This window comes from Stegodyphus dumicola, chromosome 10 (assembly GCF_044657685.1).
Source record: "Stegodyphus dumicola isolate Sdum_Otavi_A_Nest chromosome 10, ASM4465768v1".
In the NCBI taxonomy this organism is placed as follows: Eukaryota; Metazoa; Arthropoda; class Arachnida; order Araneae; family Eresidae; genus Stegodyphus; species Stegodyphus dumicola.
In genome coordinates this window covers 53,506,297-53,533,763 of record NC_140777.1, presented here as the reverse complement: position 1 = coordinate 53,533,763, position 27,467 = coordinate 53,506,297, and the positions used below count along the sequence as shown (strand labels likewise).

Below are 27,467 nucleotides of genomic sequence, written 5' to 3'. Positions count from 1 at the left end.
TAATGATGTGTTGATATGTAATGAAGTTTAAGAAAGCTTTGTAATTTAACTTGTGCAATTTTTAAAATGAAGGTCTTTATTTTAAAAAAAAAAAAATGTTTTAGATACATTTATTCGTGTGAGAAGGAAAAATTGTTCTATTTAAATGTATTAATAACATTTTAATTATTAAAATAAATTAAAACAAAATTTTACTTTTTAATAGGAATTAATTGTATTTTTAATTTTTTTATTCTCATGTGTACAAGATTAACAAAAATTGAAATAGAATGTAAATAAAAAAGAAAATTGAATTTGAAAAGAAATTAGTATCAAAAAGTTTTCTGAAATAAGAATTTCTAGAATTATAAACTGTGAATCAAAACTGAATTTGATATTTCTTTTAGCTTTTGGTATTTGATATGTACCAGCATACAGATTATAAAAGTATATCTGAAAAGGAATATGTATATAAAATACAACTATGTATATGCATTTGATAAAGAAAATTTTTTAAAATAGGAAGCCCTAACCTTTTCCTTGCATTGACTCTTTTAAATAAATGGTTTTTTTTTTTTTTTCCCCCATCACCCTCTTCTTTATATTTTTCTTTATAATATACAGTATACACATAATCATTATATAAATAATTGCAAGTAAGTAACTTAATGAGAACAATAAGAACATAAATAAAAGTTTTGAAAAATTGTTAGTTAGATTTATGTTTAATAATTTTTTGTTTTATTATCATTAATTTTGCAGATAAAAACAAGTTTTCGGAATCAAAATCACAGATTGTAATTGTACAAAAGTTTGATTTTATTAATGCTTTGTTTTAAATGTAGTGATGCATGTTTTTAAAGTATTCATCATAAAATTTAATTTTTAAATCCCCTTGTTAAAAAATGTTCAATTTGTTGTTTTCCATTCTAGTTTTATGTCCTTCATATTTTTGCTGTGTTTTACTTTTTTATATTGTATTTATTGCATAAAATATTTATATATTTAAAAACATATATTAAATAATTGTAGCGTATTTTCCCATATACTTAGTTTATATGGTTTCTGCCTTACTACATGACACAGCTTTATATTAATAAATAATTAATTATAAATTTTATTATGTTAGTCCAAAGGGCATTAGCCCAGAAGGGCTATTTATTTCATTCTAGCATTTTGCATTGAAAACTTTAAATGTTGGTTCACTTTTTAAACTGTTGCCACCAAGTATTACAGTCCTGTATTATGTTTAAAGAAATTAAATAATGAAGAATCTGCATAAATGTATGTTTTTCTCGCATTGTGATAAAACTGCGGTACCTAAGGTCATCAAATTTTGAATAACGTATGTTTCCATTGTAATATGGCCATCTAGAATTCGAAATTAGGAATTTGTTTTATTTTTTGTTTCATATTTTTTAGAATTGTAACAAATTTTTGATTAACAAACTCAATGATTTCAAAGCGAGCTATGGCAACACTGTACGAAAAAACATTTTTATCTCCAGTAAGTGAGACTCTGTATTGGAAATTCTAAAGATACGTTCATTTTAATATTATTTTGCGATAATACTGTTTAACTGAATTTTATGGTTTAAGTGCGAAGAACATGATATTTAATAAATAAAGGTAACCCACAAAACATTAAAAAATTTTTCCTTTGGGCGTAATGGAAAATTTGAAAGCTTTCGGAACTATTTTTTAATTATTTATTTTTAGTTATTTATTTATATATATATTTTTGCAAATCTTGGTTATGCTGATCAGTTGCAGGTACATATTCGGCTCTTGACTCCTTAGTGATCACTGACCCCTTTAAAATTTCTCCGATTCCATTGGAAAATTCTGGTTAAAGCATGGATTGAAAAGGGTAGTTGGAAAAGAGGAATATGTATATAAAATATAGCTATGTGTAAATTTTGATAAAGAAAATTGCTTAAAGCATACTCTGATGTGTAAATGCATATTCTAATAAAAAGTAAAAACTGAAAAAGTTGATATAAAAATACCCAGGTATCACAGTTTTGCCCGACATGAGCCTTTTAAGCATTTTGTTGTTGTTATGGTTAGCGCAGGATGGTTTTAAAAATTTGCTTTTTAACTTTTAGTCTTTTATTATGCTTCTTTTTATATGTAAAAAAACATATATATTTTGGAGGCTTAACCGTAAACTTTGAAAGTAATTTTATTTTTAATATGCAATTTTAATATGTATATATAATAATAACTACACAAGATGTTATCATTTTCTATATACTTCCATACTGTATAAATACTGTTAATTATATAAAAATTGCAAAATTTTAAAGGCATTTCATTCAGAGAATAAAACACTTTATATTTTATGACTGTATTATTTTTTCTTTTAAGAAAATTTTCAATAGTGTCTTAGTTTATAATTCTTATTTTAATTGCAGTTAACTTGTATGTGTTCTGTAAGTGATTCATTATGTGCTCAAAAGGTATTATTTTTATAAGTTCTCATGTATAACCATAAATTTTAAGGGTAAGTGACGAAAAAGATGCAAGAGGTTATCTTCAAGCATTAGCTACTAAAATGACAGAAGAATTAGATGCTTTAAAAATGACTGGTGTGCCCCCAACATCAACAGTGGTAAGGCATTTTCTTTTCAAAATTTATAATTTTATTTCTTATGTTGCTGTGTTATAATTTTATAGCTAGCACAGCTGTGTCATTTACTTATGTTGCTGTGCTAGTGGCTTATGTTGTTGTGCTGTTATGATTTCATTTGCTGAGTTTTAAATTTTTAAATAATTTGGTAATCCTCATCTGTATTAACTATATGATTAATCAGACTTGTAGTACAGCAGAGTCCCGTAAACTCAATTCCCAATATCTTGACATTCTGTGTAACTCAACAACTTTTTAGGAATTTGTTTAAGATATCTTTAGGCCAAATAGAGCAAATATTACATATAATTATTATATATGCATATGTCTTTCCTGTTCTGTTCAAAGAGGTAAGTGTTCTTTTTCTGTAATTTGTGCCGTTACTTCTTGCAACTGCCTAACAAATTTCAAGATGTGCTGTAATACTTGGCAGTGCTATTTGCTTCATTCAAGGATATGAAGTAAGTCAGGTAGCAGTTGGCCACTGGCTCACATTCCTTTCTAAACATGGCGAAACATTAGGAGACTTGTCTGAAGTTTTGTGACTGTATCTTATTGCAAACTAAACTTACACCAGTTCATTGCGGTTATCGTTATTTATTTCATACCTAGGTATATAAGTATTAACATAATTTTGAGAACTTTTGATATTCTGTGAAGTGAAAATGTCATTCGAAAAGAAAACAAACTAACGTGACAGTGGAAATGAAACTAGATGCCTTAAAGCGACTGAACAAAAGGAGAAGTGTAAACAAATTTGTTGTGGATTTAAATGTTGGGCGGATTATTTTGATAAGGTGGAAAAAAGAAGAGGTCCGAAATCGAGTCTTGGTGTGTGAAAATAGCATGTACGGCATGTAGGAAAGAAAAAGCACGAAAGGTGGTGAATACCAAAAAGTGAGCAAGGCACTTTATTTGTGGTTCAGGCAGCAAAGGGAACAGGGAACACCCATTTCAGGACCAGTTTTACAAGAGAAGGCTAAAAAATTTTATGATGAATTTCAAGGAGGAGAGCCTGGATTTAAAAGTGGTACAGCATCAGGAAGTTAAATGTTTGTGGAGAAAAGCTATCTGCTGACTTGGAAAATGCTGCAATATTCAAGGATAATTTCCACAAACTAATAGAAAAGAAGGATATATCTGAAGATCAAATTTATAATTGTGATAACACTGGTCTGAATTTTCGAATGGTACCTTTGAAAAACCATGGAGTCCTAACCATGGAGGAAAGGTGAGATTTGATTGAGAAACTGAAGAAAATAGATATGTTGGATGTTATTGGATGGATAGCTCATTCTTTGAGTAAAATCGAGCAGATAAGCCTTGTCCGTTCCTGGAGAAAGTTGCTCGGCCATTCAGGAAACGAATTTCACGAAAGCAGAGAAGAGACAAAGAAATTGTGAAATAGTTGACTTCAGAAAATTCCAGGCTGCAAAGAAACTACGGATAGTGATGTTGAAGAGTGGATGAGATAAGAGGAAAATTGCAAAATTTTAGGATATGCAGAAATACTTGCACTGGTAAAAGACAATGTAGATAAAAATGAAGATGAATCAGAAAATGAAGAGGTTGAAGACAACGGAAAACTAAAACGATGACCCATAGTGAAGGACTGAAGACCGCTGAAGGAATGCTCCATTACATGGAGGAGCAAGGTGCAAGTCTGGTATGGACATTTTGTTCCTCCATTGCCTATGGGAAGAAACTGTACGATGACAGAATGAGTGTGAGAGACAATCTACCATCATACGATATTTTTCTACCAGGAACTACTAATAATTTTTCTTTATTTTTGTATGTAAGTTTTTTAACTCGATTATCCTAAGGTATTTTTTTAAATTACTCCTATTGTGGTAAATCTTGACATAAAAAAAAAAATAGTTGTATGCTTTACTTTTCCATGTCCAGTATTGTTCTACAAATGCCTATAATAATTTAGAGTTAAATATTAAGAGTTCTGAAAAATCCACACCTTATTCTGTAAAAGTTGACTTTTCAGAAACTCGGCAGTCTTTCAGTCCACATTATGTTGAGTTTACAGGACTCTACCATATATTAGAAATAGAAACCAAATCATAATTTAAGAAATATAAATTGCTAGTTGAAATATATCTTTCCAATTATTATTATTATTATTATTTTTTTTTTTTTTTTTGTGTGTGTGTGTTTAAAATTCTATTAAAGAGGTTATCACAAATAAATTTAACAAGAATTTGTTATATGCCAGGTCCAGTAAATCAACCTCCTGTGTTTCAAAAGGCAGTTGCAAATGAACAAAGAAAGGTGCAGAAAAAATACTTTTATTTGTGAAAACAAATATGATGTTACTTTACGTTTCTTGGTTTTAAAAATCATGTCCAGTAAATGGCTTTCTCCATTAAAGAAGTCTTTCCCAAAAGTTGTCCATAGTGCTTTGTGTAATTTCCAGTGGAATGGCAGCCACTGCCTGAATGATTGCCTCTATAAGTGCTTGCAGGATTGTGGAGTGATATTTGTACACTTGTGCCTTAACTGTCTCCAAAGAAAAAAAATCACAAGGGGATAAATTGGGTGACATTGAGATCCAGCTCATGTCTTCTCGCAAAAAGAGAAGACGTCCCGGAAATAGTTTTCTCGGAATTGCTAGAGAACACCATGAAGTGTGAGCTTGGCTCCATCTTGTTGGAACTAGACTTCTCCCTGTTCATAGTCCCCCAAAAATTGCTTTAACTTAGGTTGGAATAAGGTCTCGGACATTTGTTAGTAACAATTCATGATAACTATTACTGTTAGCCCATCTTCTTTGAAAAAAATAAGAGCTCACAGACCAAATTCATCAAAGTCACACTAAAACTGTCACACAAAGGCTGTGAAGTGGTCATTGGTGAAGTTACTGGTATTTTTCTCCTACCCAGTAGTGGAAATTTTGTCTATTTACAGTATCTGACAAATGGAAGTTTGCATCATCAAATGAATTCATAACAGTGCCGTGAGGAATGTTCTGAAAAATGTCCTGACATGCAGTTCTACGAGTTTCAGAATTTCTCTCACTGAATTCTTGGGTAATCATCACTTTGAATGGATACATGTGAAGATTCTTCTTACACTCCTGTCAGACAATCCCAGGGAAGCTGCATGTTTAAGTGCTGAACTCTTTGGAGAATGATGGATGAATGCTCTCACGTGCGGCATTGTTATGGTCCGAGATTGGCCAGGGGATTTCTTTTTTAGTCCAGAACCTGTTGCTGTAAAATTTGATACCCAAACGTGATAGTTTTTCTCTCTGGAACAGGATCATGTTGGTGAAGTTTGAACCAAATGCAAAATGACCGCTGAGTAGTAGTAATCACATAACCACCATTATGAATATACTCTTTCACAACAAATGCACTATTCCATGCCATTGCAACTACTGCAAATGCCACATATCCCACTATTGACTGATGTCCCCTCCGCCGCTGTATCCCCACCAAAACTCACACAGCTCCCTTTCTAAATACAGGAGATTGATTTGCTGAACCCTTTATATATAATACATGTCACTATATTGATTGCATATAACTATGTAACATGTATATATGTAAATATACAAAATACTGAAATATGATTTGAATCAGGAAAAGAACTGGAAGAACCGTAGGTCTCAGAAGCTAGATAAAATGGAGTTGCTTAATCTTCAGTCCAGCCTGCAGAGTGAAATACAAGCTAAACAAGCTATAAGCCAAGAGCTGAGTAAAGTTCGTGCTGAGCTTGTAGCTGAGCAAAAGTAATTTTTTTACCTTTAATTTTTGTGTTAGATTCAGAAGTAAACTAAATATACATAGTATGCATAGTTTTATTACAAATTTCTATATGGTATAGTAAGAAGTTTTACTCTGCTTTTTTTATGTAGATATTTGCAGATTTATTTATTCAGTATTTAAAATATAATACTATCAACGATCTTTGATGTTAAGATTATTTGTAAAATAGTTCTTTATATTGTAAAAGAAAATACTGTCTCACATTAATAAATTAATTTATATGCTTGCATCAAAATATGTATGATTAAAATTTATGTAGTTCAAAATATCTGGAATGTTCCTGTGTAATGAAACATCTGCTGATCACTGAATGATTATGATAAATCCTGTGATGATTATTTGTTTTGAAGTTCTAGTTTACAAGATCTGTTTGAAAGATATGCAACCATCCATTAATCCTTTGCTGTAATTAATTTTTTAGACGGTCTGATTTTCAGCGTGCTTGATTTAATAGATCTGTAATATTTGGGAGGAAACTGAGTTGAACTACACATGAGAAATTCTTCTGTTATCTTTATTCCATATGTAGGGCAGTATTTACAGTTCTGTTTGCATTTCTAGATAAGACATAATAATAGATTACATGGATTTTAAGAATACATAAGTTTTTTACCTTGGTGTACTTGTAACTGTCTCCCACTTTTTCTTCACTGAGAGTGAAGAGTATGTGATTGGTTGATAGTGGAAAGATGCACGGCAAGATCTGCTTTCACAAATTTTGCTGCCAAACGCGAAGTTAAAGAAAAGGTCTTTAATCCGTAACAATTTAAATTTCACACTTTATTCAATTTTCAGTAATCAATTGATGGTCAATCACAGCAATAGCATCAGATAACAGATACTACCTTTTTTTTTTTTTTTTTTTTTTTTAATTTTTAAAATTTAAGAGGGAGTTATGCATTATTTATCATCTGTTCTATTCAGATTCTAAAAGCAATCTTTATACCTAGATTCAGTTTTCAAAATTTATCATATGTCTAAAACAATATGTCGACGTAGCTGCTGTTTTTCCCAGTTTTTCATCACTTCTCCCAAATTTCTGGTTTTTAATCTTTAGCCTTCACCAATGAAAATGTGTTTCAGCAATAAATAAAATATGAGTAGTATTAATAAAATTTAAATTCTGCAAATTGCATTCTTTCACCCATTGTGATTTCCAGCCTATTTTTCTTATTAAATTTTATTTAGTCTGAATTGTTTTAATTTCTTGCACACATTAGTAGATCTTTGCGTGAAGCTTTAACCGATGTTTAATTAGTTAATATGTATATTAAATTTTGTTCTATATCAGTATGTGATATGCTACTAAGCTTATCCACATAGATGTTGGTTAAGTATTAATTTTATTGTCATTCTGTCTGAAAATACTTTGATAAACTAAGCTTTCCTTCCCTGCCCAGGATTTTCAAAGTACAGAAATGTAAGTAAATTACAGAATATAATTAGACAAAGAATATAAAAATTTAGAATAGCTAATTAAATATTAATATGCTTTGCATCGAAATTATATTTTAAATAATTGAATAATCTGAATCAGGCATTCTTAAGTGAATTTAAGTCAATTAGGCTTTCTTTTAAAATGATTTTTCATCACAGTGGCAAATCCTCTTTCAAAATCATGGTTTTTCAAGATTGGTAACTATGCATGGCTGTTTTTGTTGTGCTCACTTTTTGGTTTGTGTTAAGATTTCATGTACTGTCTTCAAGATTTTACTTTTATTTGTTAGATAGTATTTGTTCTGTTTTGATGTGTTGTTTCTTGAAACCAAGTAAAATTACTTTTTTCTCCTCCCTCCTCTATTTTTTAATATTTGTGGGCAAAAAATTAATTTTGTTGCAAATTTTTCTGTGTGTGAACCTAAGAAAATGGTATTGATCATCTGCCTGTCCTTTTCTTAATAAGTTATGAATGAGGTCTAAAATATTAAAAAACTGAAAAATTACTATTGCCTATATATATGCATTCTATGTATGCGAGGAGAATACTAGTTGAGAAAATATTTATTCATATTGTTATGTTAACATGCATTTGTTTACTAATGTTATTTTGCAGAGTTTATTATAACTTGCACATATTATTGGTGTGAAATTCTTAATTTTTTAACTGATTACTTTAAAATTAATTTTATAAAGTTTATAATTTTTTTAAAAAAGGTGTTAATAAATTTTAATATTTCAGTTCTATTCATCATTTAGGTATTTTCCAGTAATGTCTTTGTTGTGTAAATAATTAATTGATCTATTATAAAGAACTGGATTAATTAATTATTTTCTTAGTTGAAAATCTTAATGTTTAGTTTTATTCTGAATTATTAAATTGAGTTTTTATTTTTGTGATTAATTCGGTTTTGTAATTCTTAATTTTGGGGAAAGGCAGATACTTCAACAAATAGTTATTATTTTCTTTTATTTTTGAGTTTTCTCAAAATTTTGCTTCTCTGTGAAGGGTTCGAAAAATTGACGAATTTCGCTTTGTCATGGTGCTGTTTGCCCTTTAGAATTTTCTAGAACAAACTTCTTTTGTGCGATTGACCCCTAGGACTTGTTTACGTGATGGAAAGGTCAAGGATTGCATTTTCACCAAGTCATCAGGTTGGCGAATTGCAGTGTCAGGTTCTTGGCGAAAGACAGTTGGTGTGCGCATGTGTCGTAAACATTTTTTGGTCATTCGGGGTAAAAGCTAAAATTAGTGCTAAAATTGAGGGGCGATAATATTGGCATTATGGGAGATGTGTTTGCTGAAGGAAGTGAAGGAGTTTTTGAAGAACAGACACTTTTTGCTTGGATCGTCTGGGTGTAGTTGATCCCTTGATTCGAAGGAGAAGGGAAAGGAGGGAAGCAGCATTTTCATGCTCCTGACCTTGTTATGTGCAGGGAGAAGCATGCATCTGAGCATTTGCTGATTTTGTTGGCCGAACAGTTACTGATGGGGAGTACTCTAGCTGTGCAGCATGTTAACGAAAAATAATTGTTCGCATAGCCGATATAGTTTATCCAGCAACTGTCGCTATGGTCTGGTATGGCCAAATATTTATTGCAAAAATCTTTCTTCAGTTGTTCGGGTTATGGCAGCTATTCCTGAGAAGATACTATACCAACGGTTCGTGTTAGAACAGCTTTTCTGTAAGGGGTACTACTTCAATGGTTCACGTTTGGACAGTTTCCTGTGAGGATAGTGGCTAAATCATTCTGCAACAAAAGCTACAATCATTCTTCCATTATTCAATCCCACTGAACAGTGAGCTGAGTTTCCTCGTGAAATGTAGGAGTCATTGCCGTGCCAATCTTTGTGTTCCAGGATGTCGTTTAGCCAGGTGTTGTAAGGACGGTTATTAGAGAAACGGTTCATTTTTCACTTCAAGATGACCACCCTCCAGATAAGAATTTTTTATTATTTTTTTTAAGGAAATAGAAGAAGATAATAAGTACCTACTAACTGTAACGTTAATTTCCAACGACTTAAATGAAACTCGCCTTCATCCTAATATCTTTATTTCTAAAATTAACTTAAAATTTAGAGTTCCATCTAATTAAGAATGTACATTTTTTTATTATGAAATTATTATTAGCCTGTATGTCAAATTCCTTGCTTAAGGACAAAGAAAAGTGTGTATTGTTTTTTTGTATGATTTACTTAATAGTTTTTATCTGGAAAAGTAAATAAGTATGTTTCATGATAAAATTTTGATGTCAAAAAATTAAATTAAGGTGAAGATATAATCAGCAAATTAATGGAAATTCCTTTTGACATGAGAATACTTAATAAACTCAGAATTAATTTGGAATTTTGTTATGTTCTTGCTTATGAAATACTGTTGTCTTATTATTCGATCCTCTCACAGCACGGTCCCGGATGTATGGTAAACACAACGCATGTATTGATATTCTTCCATCTCTTTACGATCACAAAATTGTTTGACCCGTTAATAACTGCTTGGTTAACTTTTAATTGGTTAACATTTAATTAGTAAATGGTAGTTTTGTTACTGTTTCACCTGTCTGTTTCTGCATTAGTTTCCTCCCTAAGAGGAAGAAGAAACAGAACATCTTTACTTAAAAAGGTAATAGATTTCTGTTTGTTAAATATTATTTTACAAATGCCAAATAGCCATTAGTTCAGGGCTTGTCCAGTACTTTTTAACAATGTCATTGTGCTGAAAAAAATACAGTGCAATTATTTAAATGTTTAAAGATCATAGACTGATTCAAGTCACACAAAACACAGTTTGGGGAATCCACCACTTCAATTCTATAGAGGTGGTCTTGCAAACAGTCATGTCCAGTCAGATGTTTAAATAGAGCTGCCACTGTCTTTCTTGAAAAACTGGGAATGAAAGTTCTCTCTTTCCCCAGAATCCTCCATCTCTTATCCATAGTATGGAAAATCATATCTTGTTTAAGAATTTTCTTTAGTGTCAGATTAACAAACAATTTAGTCATATGAAAAGAAAGTGGTTGATTAATGCATTGCACTATCAGAGTTCTAAAAATGTATTGGCTTTTTCATTGCTCATCATTCAATAGTGGGCTGGAATCCATTGGAAAGAAATTCTGTTTGTTATTGACTTGAGCAAATGCCTACAGTCTAAGATTCTTTGGGAACTATTCTGATTATTCAGAGGGGCTTTAGGTGCACTTTTGGAATCTGACAATATGACTGCCTTTACAAAAGAGTGGCTACGAATCGACAGTCGTTGAATAGCTACTGCAATGGTTTTCATTTCCACAAAAAAGGCTGTTATAAGAGGGCTCATTGGTAAGTAGAAATTAAAAAGCTTGCTATTAATACCAGCTTGCAGCACCACATGCTCTGTCTAACATAGAGTTGTCAGTGTAGACACGCAGCCACTCATTTTGAGGATAATGAACCCCTATAGTCTCCATTGCAATATATCTTAATTATGAATTGCTAATTTGATGCTCTTGATAACTATTTCAGATTTTAAAATATGTGTAAGGAAATCAGTGTTCCGTGTGAGACAACTTACACAACTTTTGGACAAGGTTTTTTTTAGCTCAAAGGAGCAGTAGCCCACAGGGTTCATAGTGGTCCTTATAAGTGCTTATAAGTCCTTATATTTGAAAACAAAATATAAAGGCCCTTATAGGTGCTTACTTTTTCTTTAAAGCCCTTATTTTTTTGTTTTTAGTGCTTATTTTTTGCTTTTGGTGCTTTTTTTTAAATGAATGCGCAATTTTTCCCCGTACCAAAGCTGAAACTAAATAAACAACTTTTCTTCCTAATATGGAATGTCAGATTGTGAATCATATTCCCGGAAATAGCTTTTCCCCCTTTCTCTGCATTAACATAACCTCTGGTGTACACGGAGAGTACACACAGGTGCCCGTCGTTCTGTTGCGAAGCAGAATTGCAAAGAATTGCGAAAGCAGTAGAAAATTTCGGTACATTTGGCATTCTTTTCCTCCTACCCAAATACTACACACGTTTGAATTTCTATCAAGATCTTAATAATTTGCATTCTCGTTCCGCTTGGTCAGTTCATATTCGATTTTATTATGATATTATGATCGTTATGCTTATATTATGAGCATATAATGAATGTTTATAATAACATAGTTGCAGTAACTGCTGAAGTATAGTAAACTTCCAAAAATGGTTGTGTTTTAACACAGATTAGCTTTCTAATTAATAATATTCGGAATGACGTAAATAAAGGGAAAGTAATCGAATAGTCAAAATAATTTCATTTTTTTGGCCAATACATTATACAGTACGAAGGTTGGGAGGTTCTTCCCTTTCTCCGCAAAATCACGAATATTGAAACTGTTACAGTTCGTTGCAAAATAAGCAACAGACTTTTTTTTTTTTTTTTTTTTTTTTTGTCAGTCACTTTCCAATCTGGATTGAATAAGACTAAAAGTTTTGCGGTCTACCAACCCAAGCGAAGAATGATTCTATTCCGGAAATTTAACGCAGTCTGTTGAAAATTAGAATGAAAAACACCCCAAGTCTCTTTCTTTTCCTTGATTTAGTTCTTTATTCTCCCAATATCGGCAGCTGTTGAATCCGATTGCATAATATCATGTAGGGAAGAATTACGGTGCACATATTGTGCAATAACGTTTGCGATATTTTGCAGAGATAATTAATTTTGATGTTCGGTCCGAGATTTGTTTATGAACACTTAAAAGAGTTTTACTGTGCTTGCTAAGCAGGATATTTTTCTGTTCCGTTGGTTTGTTTTTATATGATGCACATATCGAAATGTCAAAAGCATTTATTTAGTGGAAAAATCTAAAGAACGGCTACAGTCTATCCCCCCCTCTGCTCCTCTTTTTCAAGTTACGCTCGACTGTCCGAATATTCGCCAATTTTCAAGTATGCGGGTAGTTAAGCTTTTACTGTTAAAGGATGACTGCATGAAGCAAATTTCTGTCTTCTGATTTCAGAAATGTTCCTCTTTTTTTACTTAAATTACTTTGCTTGCAATATCTGTTAAGGAAAAACTGATATACGATGAAAATTTAGAAAATGTTCAGAATTTAGATTTAAATTAGTTAAATATCAATATGAGTGGAAAAATGAATTGAATTTATTATTAAGTTCCAAGCGAATAGAATAAATATGCCTTATTATTATTTATTTCCTCTATTTTGAACTGAAATTTCATCATTAAATCTTGTAATATAGTTTAGTTGTGCATAGTTTTTTTTCTCTTATTGTAAATTAGTTCTGTAAATTGAACTGTTATTTAAAATTTAAAAAAAGTAATTATTTTCCATGGTTGAGGTTCCCCCTTTCTCTGCCCATGCTTATTCTCTTGTCCCCCATGCTTATTCTCTCTTAATAAATACTGCATTTCTCATATTTTAAATTACGAGTCTAATTTTTGAAGTTATGCAGTTGTGTATAATGTAATTAGATAGGTGCTTATTTTTTTTCTTAAAATGTGCTTGAAAAGTGCTTATAGGTGCTTAATTTTTGAACTAAAATGTGGCTATGAACCCTGAGCCCAAAAGAGTTAAGTCTCTAAATAGCATTTTGTGGAGTTTCACTATAAATGGTGAATCACTTTTAAAATTGTTCCCACAAAATATTATCACCTTAGTTAAAGAAATTAAACAATGAAGAATCTGCAGGAATATATTTATGTTTCTTGCTTTGTGATAAAATGACAGTACCTAGAGCTATCAAATTTTGAATGATGTAATCCTCCGCTTGAACACGGGCACCTGGACATCCATATTCAGAATTTGGAATTTTGTTTATTATCTATTTCATATTTTGTAAAACATTAACGATTTTTTTATTAACAAACTGAGCAATTTCAAAGCAAGCAATGGTAACAGTGTGCAGGAAAAAAAAAAAAAAAAAAAAAAAAAAAAAAAATTATCTCAGTGCATGAGACTGTCTGTAGGAAATTCTAAAGATATGTTGTGTTTAAATGGTCTTGGCCATTATTTACTAAATACGTTGATGTATCCTTGACAAATGCGTGGAAAATATTACGACTATCTAGTACTGGAAATAAAAACTCTTTTAGATTTCAGATGCAATATTGCATTATTCCTTTTGCAAACTCCTACTGAGAATGTAGAATTAGCCAGAAATGGATCAGCAACAGGAAGACCTAGTAAATTCAGCATTCAAAACCAATTACATGTAGATGGTAGACATTTTATCGTAAAGTCCGAGGTTAACAAAAGACTTCGTTGTAAAGAATGGCATAGTCAGACTGTTTATAGATGCGAAATATGTAATGTAGTAGCTTTACATCATGATTGTAGTGAAGCTTTTTATGCTTGAATCTTTCATTGAAAATCATATGTATTTGTAAAATAAATGTAATGTAAATTTTAGTATTAAATTAATTAGATGTAAAGTTATTTGTAGATTTATAAAACTTTATACAGCAATTTATGTTATAGATATGTAATTTAATGCTTATTATTATTTGTATAAGAAAAAATTATTCCTTGTAGTTTTGGCAGTTAAGGGATTAAAAATTGTTAAGAGTGTGTTTATATCATGAAGTTCTTATTTTGTTATTATAAAGTGAACTTGTAAAGCATTCTTAAAATATGTTATTTTATGCATTAAAGCATTATCTTTCAATATTTTGTGAACTTTTCAAAAATGCTATTCAGATATATTCTTCTCAATTGAATTTTAGTAGCTTATAGTTTTGTAGCATTAATTTAAGTGTTATTTTATGATAAACATTGGGATTTGAAACAATATCTTTGATTTAATGAAATGACTGCATATATGACAATGTGTAGTTTTCTTTATTGAAAACATGTCAGTTACTGAGGTGTACTGAAATCTTTATATATCATTTATTAATATACTTAATTTAGAAACAGCTTCAAAGTATAGCTTATAATAAGTTTATTTCTTTATTTTAACAAATTAAATTGCTCATTTACAGGGAGCATAAAGATTGCTTGCAAAAAATAGAATTTTACAAGAGGGATCTTTTAAAGAAAGAAGCACAAATTAAAGAGCTTCAGCATAGAATTGATTCAGGTGATAGTTGTAAGTGTAGTCAGTGTTTTCTCTATTTGAAATTATTCATTTTTATTTAGAAAATTATGCTTTAATATATATTAATGTAAAATGGGGAAATTGTACAGTACACATGCATTGCCTTGGTAATTAGTGTACTAAGTTCAATCTTCTTTATGCAACATATTGTTACAGTTTTTTCTTTTCTTTTCTGACACCAGTTGTTACGTTATTTTCTTCCTTCATGTTCGTATGGGATTGTGTGGGTTTGGAGTGAATAACGACAACAGCACTTGATGAAATATCGAAACGCATTTTATTTAGCAATATTAATCAGGACAGCTCCAAAACACTTTTACAGTCGTCGACACTCTACTATAAACACACTGGAACAATAAGCGACACAGCCTTCACACTGTCAGGCAATAACGGTGGAGACAGCTTCACTGCGAAGCACCGGATTACAGCTCCCGACTCTGCTCTTCTCAGAACTCCACTTATTCTTGAGACTTTCTACGCTACAACTTGCGATGCACTCAGCGCTAGACTTCGAGACACTGGCTCAATGACTGACTATCAGCTCGCTAGACGAGGCACACACACTAACTGACTGCGAACCAGCAGGTCTTATAAAGCTTTTGGCTTGTGTTCGAGAACATTCTGGGCTAAACCGGTAAGAATTCGTTCCAGAAGGTTCTCCATCCGTCCATGGTATATTGCCAAATGTCGCCAGGTGGGCAATTTCTCACCAAATGTGGCAACCCTGCCGCCCTCACCATTTTATGGCAATCCTAAAAATGCTTTGCGGGGAAGCCATCTTACCGCTCCTGTACATTTTGTAACAATATTAATTTCAAGTACTTCATTTACAATGTGGCAAATCCTTCAAACTTTTGTTATTAAAACTGTTAAAATCTTGTAGTCTACTGGTCTTTTTATGATTCATAACACTGAAAACCATACTTGACAAGTATAAACATGTCATTTTACTACATTGCAAAATAACTAAAATTTTGAAAATATTCTTTATGGCCTTTCTCTTAAAATGTTGTTTCAGTATTTACAAATAAATATAATTTACATAATCATAAAATTTTTTATCTGTTCATAGGGTTATTTTGAAGTAGTAGAAACTAATGAAGGGTTATGAGTACATTTTTCCCTTAATTTAAGTAATTAGATTGGTAACTGTGTTTGAGATTAAATTTAGTGAAATAAAATTAAATTTTATAAAAAGTAAATTAAAAGTTTTTAGTTAAAGAAAAACAGAATTTTTTGAATAGAATTTGCTCATTTCTATTTAGAGAGGGAGAGACTGAAAAATATATTTTTTTTTCCATTGATGTTTTTTGCTTTTGTGCAGAATTGCTTTTCTTGTAATGAGTAATGCTTCTCATTCAAAACATTCATTGTCTTCCTTTTTAGAGGAAAGTATTAATTGATGATATATTTTTATATGTAAAGCAAAAATGATTAAAAACTAATATTGAAACTTATTAAATTACATATTATTAGCTTGAAGGGGCATTAGCTGAGAATAGCCATTAATCTCAAAATGGCATTTTGCATTTAATCACTTTTCAAATTGTTGCCACCAAATATTATCACTGAGTATTATATTTAAAGAAATTAAATAATGAAGAATCTGCGTGAATGTATGTATGTTTCTCGCATTGCAAAAAAGCAAAGGTTCCTAGAGCCATCAAATTTCTAATGACGTAGTCCTCCACTCGAACATTTGGCACGTGGAAGCCGGAATTTTAAATTTCAGATTTTTTTTATTATCTATTTCATATTTTGGAAAACTTTAGCGAATTTTTGGTTGAAAAACTCGGTGGTTTCAAAGCAAGCTGTCTCAATACTGCATGGAATGTTATATTTGGTACTTTTCCGTTTCGCCGGCGCAAATCCCGCCAAGCAGACTTTATTGGCGACAACATACAGTATACACATAAAAAATATTAAAAAAATGTTAGTTCTAAGAATTCTTTTTAAAAAAGAAGGCATAAACATTTTAATATCGCTTAAAATTTTATAAAAAGCCAATAAAGACAACAAATTTGTAAAAAGACATTAAGAATTTACTATGCTTTCATGGTTCAACATCCTGATTCGTCGGTTCATATCACGTGACCCCAAGCGATCTCATTTCACGTAAACTACTCTACAAAAATCTAATGCTCTTAGTAATTATCCACATTAATTTCAAGTTAAATCTTAATTTGGAACACAAGTTTAAATGCAAGAAATATTTCAATTCGTACGAATAGCTTACTCAGAAATTATGTAAAACTGCAGTGCTTTACTTCGCTAATGCATTCTCATTAGAATTGATGAATTTAACCCTTGACCTTTACCTTTTCTATATTTTCGGCTTCGGGTAAGCGCTGTGATTGCATCCTAATTAACTTAATTACCGAAAATTGCCTTAAACATAAAACTGAACTATCTGATAAAAATTCTATGTAATGATATGCCAGTATTGAAAGAAACAATCAATCTGATAAGAAAAAGCTGCGACTTGTTTTGAAAATGAGGCGTAAAAGGTTACCAGCAAGAATATTCCGTTTGGCATCGGTTGTACCATTACTGGCGACTTTATCGCTTGCGCCGGCAAAACGGAAAAGTACCTTATATTTTTATCTCCAGCACACAAGGCTGTCTATTGGAAATAGTAAAGACATGCCATTTTTAAATATTTTTAGCCCAAAAGGACATAGCCCAAATGCTCTTGAAACAGATCTCAAAATGTGTATGTAAATGGAGGAAAATAATAAATAAATAAATAAATAAAGCCTGTTTGTGCATAATATAAAATTTGATAGTTCTCAGATTTTTTGTTGTTAGTACATTAAGATATGTACTGGACACATGTGCAAGACATGTACATCTTTGAACTCTTTTTTTTAAAAATTTAATTTCCAGTTTCCATCTTAATTTGTTTCATTTGGTATTCAAATTTCGTTAGTATTAATGAGCAACTATTTTTCAGCAAATAATAATGATAAAAATAATTTGGAGGGCAGGGGCAATGGAAATTGCTGGGAATTAGGGAGAAAATTTTAAAGGACAAAACTATCAAAATAATTTAAAAAAAAAAAAAAAAAGCATTTCTCACTTCCTATGAATAAAAAGAACATTTTAAGAACACTTTTCATTTATTTATGTCAAAAGATAAAAGATATTCAAAGTAAAAGTTTATCATAAGTCATACATTTGTGAATGTTGTTCAGTAATTGCCAAAACTAGAACAATTTTAGTGCTATTTTTATTTCATCTTCATTAAAAAATAATGAACAATTAAAGCATTTCTGAAACAATGAAAGTATCTGGGTGGCTGAAATTAATTTTTACTGTGCACTAAATTCATTGAGCACTGATTTTACTGATGTAATATTTATGTTCTCATTTTAGCTACCATTTTAACAGTTTCCTTGAGTATAATTTTAGGGCTATATAACTCTTGAGATAGTTATTTATATATTTTAAAAAGAATAATTTGACTTTGTAACTAAATGCACTATCAATTTGTTGTAATCATATGTTAACACTTCTGTATGCATATATGCATGCATCAAAGTTGTTACAGTTTTTCTGATGTGTTTTCATTAAGAAAGGTTATGATAGCCTTTTGCTGTTATCTGATTTGGTGTGTTTTGACAAAATTATGTGAATGCAATTCGGAAATTCAAATTTATGTGAATTAGGGCCTTTATTGAATGTTCAAAAATCATGATAAAAGTGGGGTAGTTTAAATTTTTTCTCACAATTAACTTCGCCCTGTTAATGCTGACCTCAATCAACTGTATGAAAATATTATTTACATATAAAAACATATCTTTAAATGATCATTGAATAATTTTGTGCAAATAAGTAATAATAAAAGCTAAATCAAAGATCCTAAATTCCATAAAGGTGCCTTCAATTTAAGATGCAGTTCAGTGATTTTGAGTGCATAGCTGGGACTTGCGTGTGTTTGTTTTTTACACAATCTCATGCGCAGCATTGAGTGTGTGTGCAGAACCATGCGTGGATAATTCATTCTCAAATAATTTAGAGTACTCTATACTTCTTTGAGATATAAAACTTTCTAATATAATATTAAGAATTGTAACACTTTTTTAAAGTGTATTAGCTCAACATAGCATCAGATAATCTCTGGTCTGCCATCCCGAGCCTAGGCTGAGGTGTGGTAGATATTTTGCTTCTCTTCGCTAGGATAACGCTCTAATTCCAAGTAGCATTTTCACATGGATTGGTTTTGGGAAATATAAAATGTCCAGGATGAAAAATATACAGGAATTTTAAATGAGACTAATTATATGCCTAGATAATTATTTTCTTGCAGTAGCAATATATTGATACATGCGTATGGGTTCATAATGGATTGAATTCACACAGAACTGATGATAATTTGATAAAATTCATTTTCCCAAAAGAAACGCTTTATACTTCTAGAACTTTCACAAAAGTACGCCTATACCTCTTCTAGGTATGATAGTATACAAACAGTAGTTACCACTTCAAGCTACTATGAACGCTAAGCAGAAGACATATAAAGCCTCAATGCATAAGCTTGCAGAGTGATTTCTGAATACTGTCAATACTCTGAGCTAAACTCTCAACACTCATCTGAACTGAGAACTGATATTCTCTCTGATCTTATATAGTTTTCCCCAGGCTGCTGAGAAATTTTCAGTACATTCATTTCTTGAAATTGCTGGAAGACTTATACAGCTGTAGTTGCCTGAAGCCGATACAGTTTAAATTACATAGGAATTGAACCAGTTATACTTATATAGGGATCGAACCAGAATGTCACAAAAGGTCTCCAAATTTGGCAACTTTGGTGATCCCTCTCCAAATGTGGTGAAAAAAATTAGTTGCCAAAACCAGTGCCAGTTTGACACTATTTCATCGATTTTGCTAGAGCCGTTTTCCTCAATGTTAAATAGATTTATCCCGGTAACGTTATAAGGTATTTCTCCTGCCCTCTTAGCATGCCTTCATAGTATAATGGTCAGCACACTCGTCGGCGCATATCGAGAGGTCCATGGTCCCGGTGAGGGCATTGCATATTTTTGATGTCTCCTGCTTCAAAAATCTTAATGTCTATACAACATTATTTTTCAGGTGGAGCTTTGCATTCTTGAGGTCTTTTGTGTTACATTGCACAAGAAGTACTACAATTTACATACAATTTCACTAAAATTATTTACATATATACAAAATTCACAGGAACATTATGATATCTTAAAGTTTTGGGGAAGTGTAAGTGGAGTTTGTTTACGAGTGACGTTTCAAGTTGAAACTTGGGCTCAAGTAGATTTTTTATTTGGTTTTTTTTTTTAATATCAGTTACATCACTATTATACTACATGTTATATTTTAAGTTGTATTTTATGTGTATTCTGTTCTGCCTTCCTCTTTATTGCTATTTAATCTATGCTATTCATTTCTTATGAACATAGCTGCTGATCTTGTGGAACTTCAATGTCAGAATGGTAACATTTTAATAAAATAATATATTTATCATTTGCCATATATTTGTAGTTTTATTCTGTTAAAATATAATTCTGTAAGTAGAATCAGACATGATAGATTTTTAAAAGCTTGGAGGTGTAATGTTATTATTGCAACATAAAAAGTAGAATTTTCAGTTAAGATGAAATAGAAGACTAGTAATGAAAGGTTTTATGCTATTGCAGATAATTTGCATATATATATATTCTCTATATTTAGGCATGTAACAGCTTTTTTTGGCATTTCTGTGACCTTCGAAAGTTATATTTAAAAAAAAAACAAAAAACAAAAAAAAAAAAAAAAAAACCCACTGCTACAAGGAAAGGTAATATGCTTAAAAAGCCCAGTTTTTCATTTCATTGAGAAAACTGCATGGTACTAATAGTTTTTCAATAACTTGCGTTAATAATGCAGCTTTATTAGTGCATTAATAATTTTGTTTTATTATGTAAAAAGAAATGCATGCAGTGTACTAAATTTTCTGTCAAAAAATTGATAATACTCAGTTTAGCTATCTTTTACTGATGATCACCAGAAATAAGATAACTTATTGATTAAATAATTTTATTAGCATATACATTTTTTTTTTTTTTTTTTTTTTTAGTGTGTACAAACTTCAGGGAAAGGTAGGTTACACAAGACTTCCTTCCAGAAAATATTATAAAATGTTTCACTCATTCAGCCTAACAGGTATGAGATATGGACATATTAGGTGGTCACGAACAATGCAAACCGCAAACACTAATGGAAAGCTGATGTTGTGCTGTGTGTGCTCAGGTACTGCTGGGGTTGTTCACTGCCTATAAATATATGTGTGTTATTTTGTGTTGTAGCACCTTTCTCTGGTAAAATATGCTTCATCGGTAAAGAGGATAGCAGCCAGAAAATGGAGTTCTACCATTCAACCAATGCAACTTATGGTGCATAATCACAGGAAGCAGTTGCTGTATATGCTGCACATGGTATGGATGTAAGTGGCTCGAGTACAGGATTATCCAGATGATGTTTTGAGAAACAGTGAAGTTTCTAGCTATCACTCATGGGCTAACTTATGGTGCATAATCACAGGAAGCAGTTGCTGTATATGCTGCACATGGTATGGATGTAAGTGGCTCGAGTACAGGATTATCCAGATGATGTTTTGAGAAACAGTGAAGTTTCTAGCTATCACTCATGGGCTAACATGCAGAATAGAGCACTGTCTCTTCTACTTCTGTTGGCTTTGTCGCTCATTCCCAATTGTGTTGTGAAAAATTGCGCATTACACAATTTTTTTATGCACTTGTGCATGTTGATTAGGAATTCACTTGTTAGGGTACCTCTCACTGAACAGGTGCACAGTAGCTCGCCCATTACATATGGCTACTTCAAATGCTAAATGCATATCTGCTAACTTGAATTTACTGAAACCGTCCATCCTGCTTTTTCTGCAGTTGATTTCATTCGGGCATGCCTTACAGGTTCTACAACAACATCCTCTAATGTGCAATGAATATATTTTCACCCCTACATTGCTGTGACTTTCTGAATTGTCTTTAAGTAACATATACCTCCCTGAAGTTTGTACATGCTTAAGCGAATCTATCTGTAGTTAGTCATAGTATCGTGCTTTGTAGGTAGTTTTCTCATGTAGGATTTTCATAGACATCAGCATTGATAGAATAGATTACTTTAGGGTTATAAAGAACTGCATATGTCCTCTTTGAATATCTGTTTCAGTGCATTGTCGAGTATTTAAGCAAATTCTTGAATTATTTGAAACCATGATTTTTTTACATCATAGTGTATGGTTTTTGCTTCATTTTGAACTGCTTAGTTTTGCTGTATTTATTTTTATTAACTTTTTGCTTATGATAAGCTGTCTTTGTTGCTGTAGTAATAGAAGATTAAAAGATATTTTTGAGTAAATTCTGTGACTCCATGGTGTATTATGTAGGTTAGAATTTGGTCATCTAAAATATATTTTTATGTATGCACCAAAAATTAATTTATTGTTAATGTCTGTAACTTTCAGTAATGTAAGCTGAGTTACAAGAATGAAATATAAGTAATAAATTCCTAATTTGTTTTAATTTTCTAATCATGCTTTCATGATTAAGTACTTCTTTTATCTGTGTAGTATTTTCAATCTCTTTTCCTTCCTTTGTTTTGATTTTATTCTCCTGTCAAATTAATTTATTTAAGTACAGCAGTGCCTTGCATAATGAATGCCCTTTAAGGGAAAATTTTCTGCATAATGAAAACATGGTAAAAAATTTATGACATAATGAATTTATTCATAATATTATAAACAGCATATGAAAATTAGGAATTACATGCATGATGAAACTGGGAAAAGATGCCCGACAGAAATTATGTGACAAGAGAAGAACAGTTTCTAAGCATAAGCCTAAGAAAAATTGAACAATACCCCTTTTTGCAGCCACTGCAACTAGAGATCAGAAGCTAAAATTTTATTGATTTATTTATTAGGAAATCCCAAATTTTTAAGGAACAGTGTTAAATCGAGGCTGCCTGTCTTACAAAAATCAAAAGAAATATTTTTTCATCATTCGATCTATATTTAAAGATTAGTTAGTATGTTTTCTAAGGCAGAAAATATCTGGTAGGGAATGATTTACCAATGGCAGGAAAACTTTGCCATTGCTTGATAATGCCTCTGGCCTCCAGAAACCCTGGGGGATGATTGAATTTCCAAATATCAATACAACTTCTGTGTTTCAGTTAACATGTAGTAGCAGGTAATTATTGAATTCAAGAAACTATGCCCAAAAGAAATCAAAATTGAAATCTGCCAGTATTCATCATGAGGATGAAAGTTGTTTCTGGTGGGAAAGAGAAGAAAAATACTGGGAAAGAAGGGAGATTAAAGTCAGTCCTGCTGTCAAGGGCCTTCTGAAGAAATGGAAAGAAGAATGGAAAGAGATCAAGTCCACATTCAAGGTGGTATCTCATTCAAACTGAGGGTAACTGAAACAGAAAGGCAGTTCTACTCAATAACAATGCCTTGCACTACTTCAGATCTATTTTGAAGAAATGGGATAGGCAAACCGCTTTATGCAATTACTTGAAACCTGGATCTCCCAAAGGAAGGCATTCTAGAAAGTTAAGGACAGCTTTAATCTTCAATTCAACACTGGCAGAAGAATGAGAAGACTCAGATTTAACTAAACTGAAAAATTTTATATCTCTACATACATAGTGGATATAAATATTTTTTCTGGATGATCCCCCCCCCCAATTAGTGGGCACTTAGCTGGGTAAAAGTATATTTTAGGCTACCCCTTGGCGAAACTTGACGATTTTTCGCAGTACATGGATACCGAGTTTGTGCAATTCTTTGACTTGTTATTTTGGCTTGTGTAGTGACAATTTTAGGGGCAAAAATCTCCGCTACACAAAGCCAAAATAACAAGAGAAAGAATTGCACAAACGCGGTATCCATGTACACATCGACCTATTTTCACTTAGAAAAATCCCAGAATTGTGCAAAAATGGCATTGCACACTCTATCCATGTACACATTGACCTATTTTCACTTAAAAAAATCGGAGAATTTCACAAAATAGGCTTTGCGCACTCCCTTGACTTTGTCCATGTACACATCGAATTATATTCACTTAAAAAGTCAAAGGAGCAGCCAACAAAAAATATATAATCTGAATAAACTACATTTTAAATCAAATAATGAAATAACATAGAAAAGGAAATTCATCTTGACACTACATGAAGGAAATATCCACTTACCTTATTTATGAATTTATGCATCTTCAGTCAAACACAATTCCTTAACAGCGTCAAAACATTTCCTAAAATTATCTGAACTAGAATTTATATACTGGTGTAGCCACATAAATTCACAAAAATAAGAGTAAAAAATATACTCTGTTCGAAAATATCCGATGTTTGACCATGCGCATTTCCTTCCTCCAAACAGAACACTTAATAATGGCTACTAAGTAAACCTTCATTTGCACACCAGTCAATTAATGCTTTTTTCCCTTTCATTTCAAATCCTACAGAAAATTCAAATTAATCTTACCACATTCAGCCAATGTACCGTGTAAACCGCAAAATTACAACGTACTAATCCATCACACACAAGCCCTTACCCAAAATCCGACACACACTTTCCAAATTTTTCCCATGATTCAAATTCACCGTAACCAGTTATGTCATAATAGGGTTTCCATAACATTCAACTACTCAGGTTGTCATAAATGAGACAACAACTTGGTGATAAATGAAACAATGATTTCACAATAATACAAGGGCTACTCTAAAGTCAACTCTAACCCTTAGCTGACTTAGGCTTGACCATTACTAAGGCCAGAAGTGGTGTGGAAGCACTTATTTGTAATAGGTGGCCCACTGTTACCAATTACAGCCATGCCTTCTCTGGGATTTGAAACTAGCACTGTGTTAAAACTAACCACTGTGCCATCTGCACAGCTTTTTCTAGATTATTAATAAGTAATTTCATAGCATTTCCAACATTGCTTGTGATTTTTTATTTTGCTTGAGAAGGATTAAAATTGCTTGCATTAATGCAAGGGAAGTGCATCCCACCTAATAAATGAATCACATAATGAACATCCCCTGAAGTGGATTGTGTTTATTATGAGAGGCACTTCTGAACATTAACTTAAAAGTATTATGTATGAGCTCTCAGACTTGATTATTTTGTTGAAATTTCTTTTCATGCTAATCTTTTCCTTCTCTTTGTGCTTCTGAAAGGAGACAATGATCATAAACTAATTATTGATGGTAATACACATTTTTTTCCCCCCCATACAATTTCAGTTTTCTTTCTTAAAGGAAGAAGCAAATGTTTACAAAATATTCTATTTTTATCAGTTCTGTTTCCATGGTGATATTTCTATATGATTAAGCTGATTTTTTTGACTAGCTGAGCATAAGTGTGAAAATATTTATTCCAGTTCTTGACCGACCATCATCGAGGATGTCTTTTCTTGATCAATTTTTGAAAGACACATCTCAAAGACTAGCACATAGTGACAGTGGAGAATCTGCTGGTGCAGGGGATGAAGCTGATGTTGAAGACAATCAGCCTGCTTCAGGTGCAAGCAGCAAATCTACAGCTTCAGAAGCTAGTGCTGTAAGTTTCATGTAATATTTGATCTGTTTATAACACAAATATGTATATTATTATATATATATTATGTTTAGTTATTATATTTAAATAAAGCTGTCACACTAAAGAAATCTTTTCTTCTCCTTTAGGAAAATTTCACATTTTCACCTGTTATAGATTCACGGCCAGTTATTAACTTGTTAAGTCCTAAGGTGAGTTTAGCATGAACTAAATTGTGCTGTGATAATATTCTGAAAAATTTCACCTGTGAAATATTCATTTTTTTCTTCAAAATATTACTAAGGGGAAATATATTCTTTTTTTAAGCTTTTATAATATATGCAATAGATATGAACTTTAAAGTATTAAATACTTGTTTTAAAATAAATTTCTTGTATCAGTTTCATTTTCTGTCAATAAAACATTTTTATATGTAATAATAATTGATTTAGTTGATGGTTTCATTTTAGCCTAAGGCACATCAGTTCCTAATTAGGAGTTTTCCGTCACCAATTAAGTGTAACCATTGTACGTCTCTCATGATTGGCCTCTGCAGGCAAGGGGCAGTCTGTGAAGGTATTTTATATTCTTGTAATCAGACTGTTAGAAATCAAATTGATTGTATTCCTTGAATTTTTATTCATCTTGTTTCCTTTATTTTTATTGCCTTTGGATATCATATGCGAAAGTATTGCTTAGCTTATTTTTATTTCAAAGAGAAAACTGTTTAATTACAAATTAGCAGTAGAAATGACAGTGAATTTTACATGTATATAAATGTTCTGTTTTTTTGGGTGGGGATAGTTTTCTTACATTAATATTGTTTTTCCTCATAGTTTGTGGTTTTGCATGTCATGTTATGTGTCAAGAAAAGGTTCCAGCTGTGTGTCCTGTTCCTTCTGACCAAAGTAAGTGTTTAAAAAATAGAGGCAGAATTATTTTTTGTATATGAACTTGTATGCAGATATCAATGATACCTTCTTAAAAACAGTTTAAATATGTGCATGAAAGAATCTTTATGTAAGATGTCACAAAAGCAATTGTATGATAGTTTAAGGCTCTTTTATGTTCTAGATTAAAAAAAAGAATTGGTAATGGATTAATCTTTTATCTAATTGTTTATGTAAGCAACATCATGCTCTGCAGGTTTTTCTTTTTTTTTTTTTTTTTTTTAGGTATGTAGTTTTTTTAAAGTGATTATTTGCTATTAAAGACTTGGAAGATAATGTACCATATCCATACAAAACTTTACTTATCTCTGAAGGAAAAAGCATCCTTTTTAAATGACAAGGATTATATATTATTGGGAATATTACTAAAAGATAAATTTTCATTAGGGATAAACCAAGGAGCTCTTTTTTAAAATGTTAGAACTTTAAAATAAATAAATAAATAAAATTGAGATTCTTAAGACTATTGAATTTAATGGATTTTTCATTACATTATGGATTTTTTAATACATATTTTTATTCAACAAAGCTTTATTTTATAAAATATTTGTTCTAGACATAAATTACTCATTATGAGTTTTTTCAAATCAAGGAAGATAGTTTAATGAAAACAATTTCAGCATTAAGAGTAGATCAATTTTAAAAATAGATGAGTTAATTTTTTATGTAGTTCTTAAAGGTTTTGTAAGAAAGCAAAGTAAATGTAAAATAATAGGTTTATTGGAGAAAGAGACTAGAACAAAACAAGTTTGCCAACTTAGATTATTTTTCAGTTGGTTCAATGATTAGAGTATTTTCAGTTAAAATTAAATTTTTCATTCTTTAAAAAAATTAGAAAGAGTCATGTCTAATTTATTTATCTATCTTTTGAGTAATGGTCACAATAACAAGAAGTCCCCTTCAGTTTGTTTATTTTAATCTAATCTGTAAAAGAATACTAAGCGAATTTATTGGACATTTCGGGAATTTGTATTCTGATTGAAAATACTGGCAGTTTATCTTTACATTTTTATGCAATTCTGGTGTACAGTTTCAA

The 27,467-nt window shown here is 31.3% G+C and overlaps 1 protein-coding gene across 3 annotated transcripts in view; it reads left to right on the top strand.

Moving 5' to 3' along the window:
* LOC118183408 (serine/threonine-protein kinase Genghis Khan-like) overlaps window positions 1-27,467 on the top strand; it is a 210,078-nt gene that overhangs the window by 118,213 nt on the left and 64,398 nt on the right. The window contains exons 22-30 of one of the 3 annotated variants that reach the window (XM_085824928.1): window positions 2,485-2,593; window positions 6,208-6,356; window positions 14,787-14,893; window positions 20,335-20,367; window positions 25,124-25,153; window positions 25,327-25,505; window positions 25,631-25,693; window positions 25,952-26,057; window positions 26,318-26,389. In XM_085824928.1, coding sequence (XP_085681054.1) covers window positions 2,485-2,593; window positions 6,208-6,356; window positions 14,787-14,893; window positions 20,335-20,367; window positions 25,124-25,153; window positions 25,327-25,505; window positions 25,631-25,693; window positions 25,952-26,057; window positions 26,318-26,389 — 848 coding nt within the window. The remainder of the gene's footprint in view (window positions 1-2,484; window positions 2,594-6,207; window positions 6,357-14,786; window positions 14,894-20,334; window positions 20,368-25,123; window positions 25,154-25,326; window positions 25,506-25,630; window positions 25,694-25,951; window positions 26,058-26,317; window positions 26,390-27,467) is intronic. The other 2 variants (XM_035352925.2, XM_035352926.2) reach the window with 2 other exon arrangements.